Source organism: Pygoscelis adeliae, unplaced genomic scaffold (genome assembly GCF_000699105.1).
Source record: "Pygoscelis adeliae isolate BGI_AS28 unplaced genomic scaffold, ASM69910v1 Scaffold191, whole genome shotgun sequence".
Lineage (NCBI taxonomy): Eukaryota > Metazoa > Chordata > Aves > Sphenisciformes > Spheniscidae > Pygoscelis > Pygoscelis adeliae.
This window is the reverse complement of record NW_008824114.1, coordinates 1,078,273-1,081,852: the sequence shown is the minus strand read 5'-3', so window position 1 is coordinate 1,081,852 and position 3,580 is coordinate 1,078,273. Positions and strand designations below refer to the sequence as shown.

The 3,580-nt window shown below is 44.4% G+C and overlaps 1 protein-coding gene across 2 annotated transcripts in view; it reads left to right on the top strand.

The window, feature by feature from the left end:
- The window catches only part of HEPH (hephaestin), a 26,717-nt gene that overhangs the window by 22,205 nt on the left and 932 nt on the right, over positions 1 to 3,580 (top strand). For both annotated transcript variants that reach the window (XM_009334269.1, XM_009334270.1), the window contains 3 exons: positions 286 to 425; positions 804 to 966; positions 2,144 to 2,176. In XM_009334269.1, the coding sequence (XP_009332544.1) occupies positions 286 to 425; positions 804 to 966; positions 2,144 to 2,176 (336 nt within the window). The remainder of the gene's footprint in view (positions 1 to 285; positions 426 to 803; positions 967 to 2,143; positions 2,177 to 3,580) is intronic.

Below are 3,580 nucleotides of genomic sequence, written 5' to 3'. Positions count from 1 at the left end.
ATTAGTTTTTGAGATTTGTTTTAGCTGAGCTACTGCATGCCCTTGGATGCAAGTCACTTTACTTTTCCTATCTGTTAACAGAGTGGATAAGTAGTTGAGCTGGAGAGAGACTGCCAAACTTTTGGGGGACTGTCGTATGGAAGACTAACTGCTGATGCGCTGGTTGCTATATGAGCTTTGTAGCATCTAACTTGCCTTGCATGTTCTTCCTCTGAGATGGTTCAGCATCTTTACCATTTCAATAACAGCCTTTTCTACTCTCTCTGTATGTTATTTACTGCACAGCAATCAATGGGAGGCTCTATGCAAACTTGCCTGGGCTGACCATGTTCCAGGGGGAGTGGGTGAACTGGTACCTGCTGGGAATGGGTCAGGAGATTGACATCCACACAGTCCACTTTCATGCTGAGACCTTCATATACAAGGTAAGAATATCCTGCTGATGAGAAAGCAGAGACTGACCGCTGATATCATCACTTTTGCTTGACTCTGGACTTGAACTTCTTGAATGACTTCACAGCAACTTCACCCAACTAGGAAAGGGATGTGATTTTACACGTCCAAGTCTGACTCACTGAGCCTCTGTATTGTGCTGATATGTCTAGCTTAACCCTTCTTAGGCATTAACAGATTGTGTTTGCTTTCCCAGCTACAGCCCTGGAGCTGCTTTTTGAAATCTTTTTTTTTTTTAGCTTTTAAAACTGTAGTAGCACTGAAGTGGTCTCCAGTGACACTGACAGAATCTTCTTTCTGAAAAGGTGCACAGAGCACTGAATGCTAACAGCCTCCCTTCCCTTTGATAGAATGGCAAAAGCTACAGGGCAGATGTTGTGGATCTGTTCCCTGGGACCTTTGAAATGGTGGAGATGTTGGTTGGAAACCCTGGGGCGTGGCTGCTTCACTGTCATGTGTCTGATCATATTCATGCTGGTATGGAGATAGTCTTCACAGTCTTGCCCAGACCAGGTAGGAAGCTATCACTGATTGTTACTGTAAAACATCTAACAGCACTTCCTACTACTGCTGCTAAACTCTGAGTATTTGCATCACACTTACAGCTCTTTTACATACCATAAACAGCCAGTTAATTGACCAGATAATTACTTAAGTCTTATTAATTTAAGATGTTTCCTTTGAATATGGTAATACCTGCAGCTGGAATTAATAACAAATTAGTTTCTGGGGTTTACATTGCCTATGTTGTTGTTATGAGTTTTATTTTAGCTTGTGTCTGAGAAGCAATGTTCAGCCATCAGCTAGTAATTGTTCTTACTAAGAATATTACCTGTAATGTAAATGCACATCCTAAGGCTTCTCATTTCACCAGAAAACACTGGAAGGTGCTCAAAGGTGAGTTACAGTCTGTACTGAGTTTGGCTGCGATGGAATTAATTTTCCTCATAGCAGCCCATACGGTGCTGTGTTTTAGATCTGTTACCAAAACAGAGTTGATAATGCACCAATGTTTTAGCTATTGCTGAACAGTGCTTGCACAGTGTCAAGGTCTTCTCTGTTTCTCACTCAGTAGGTTGGGGTGGACAAGAGGTAGGGAAGGGACACAGCTGGGACAGCTGACCCAAATTGACCAGGGGATATTCCATGCCATATAACATCATGCTCAGCAATAGAAATGGGGGGGAGTTTTTCCCAAGTAGCCATTGCTCAGGGACTGGCTGGGCATCAGTATGCTGGTGGTGAGTGATTGCTTTTGCATCACTTGAGGTTTTTTGTTGTTGGTTTTTTTTTTCCCCCCTTCAATTATTAAATTGTCATTATCTCAACCCACAAGTTCTTTTTCCCACTTTTGCCCTTCCAATTCCCTCCCCCATGCCGATGAGGGATGAGCAAGCGACCCTGCCAGCTGGGGTCAGCCCACCACATTCTCAGAGATTTTGATTGTGCTTTTCTTTCAAAAGTTGTAAAGGGTTGTGCAGCAGGAGCGGGTCTGCTCTTGAAGCGTGTAATACAGAAACACTCCCGGTGTGATGCGGAGAGGGAAAACATTGGCAGGAGAATAGAAAACCTGCAAGCTGTGGAAAACCATGCTGCCTCTGGATCCGATCCTTGCCAGATGTGCTGTGTTCTGGACTTTCTACCTGTTCAGCCTAACACTTTCTCACCCTCTTTTTTTGTTTCCTTTCAGAGTCAGAGCTTGAAATCAGAAACTACCATGCAGGTACGGTGTATGTTGCACTGCTAAATACTGTCTGTGTGTGTGAGGCAGAGGAGGAAGGGAGATCTCTGATCAGTACAGAGATTTAGATCTATAGGAGGAGAGGGAGGAGCACGAACTCCACTTACAGACTCTTCTCTGTCAGGCTGGCCAGCATGTTAGTCTCAGGCCTGGCTGACGATGGATAACAGGGAGGGTTCCAGGTTAGTTTGTTTATCTGTCCTCCAAATGTCTGTGCTCTGATGATAAAAACAAGGAAGTTGGGCTTGTTAAGCTTGTTTGACCATGTTAGGTGAAAAAACTTGGTGGCCTCGCATCCTGTTGTACTTGCTATGTATGGATTCATCTTCAGAGGAGAGTGCATGCTTAGAAACTGGCAGAGGTTCAAAGGGTTTTAAAGGAGGGTATTGCAAAGGAGATGATTTTTCTTATCCCTTACAATCAAAACCCAAGGGGCGCCTTAGGTTAGTTGTCCTTCCTTCTTGGGCTGTCAGTGACTATGTGGTTTAGGGAATTTTCACATTCACCATTACTAGCTGAAGGGAGCAAGTCAGCACGCAAACAAGCACATCTGCCTTCTGGTCTGTTCTTCCCCCAAGAAAAGAGCCTGAGCATGTGCCCTGGGTCTTTCAGGTATTTTAAAGAACAGATGTGAGAAGACATTTGGTTGAGCAGCACCAGGGAGAAGGGGAGTAGTAGATAAGATCCCTTTAACATTTTCTGGGGTAAAAGTCTGAATAGTTTATGGTGGTGACTTATTTCCCTAATTTTTCATCTTTCTCCACAACTCCCTTTTTCAGCTGCTGTGAATAAATCCAGCTAGGCTGATTTCAGAGCCAACTCAGACCAGCTGAAAAATACAGCCATCTACCTACAACTTCTCATTCTTTCTATACTGATATTGCAGTCACTTCCTTTCCAACAATGTTTTCCTCACTCAAAATGGGTGTAAAGAGGAGTAGGAAATGTGTCAGAGCGATACTGACAATATTAAATAATTTGGTTTTATACCATACTCAGGCATCAGCCTGTGTATGCTCACCAGGCAAAAACCTTGATCAACAGCTGTTACCTGTGCAAATAGCCACTTTTCTCAAAAGGTTGCTGCTGCCTCTGTGTGGAAGCATAAGAGAGCTCAGGATCTTAAGTGACTCACCACCACTTGCACAACTGAGCAAGTGCACTCTGAAAAGTGGTGGCTAGGACAACAGCCATGTGCATGGGGAGCTTGGAGCAGGGTGAGGAACTTGTAGCAGCCCCTGTCCGGATGCACGTTCTCATCTCCATTCTTCTGTTCCTAGCCCAGCCACTGACTCCCCACACAACCTCAGATCACCTCCCTCGTGAGTGGGGACAGCAATGGTTAGCTGATTGGGCTGAATAGCTGTGAAACACGGTGAGGTCCTG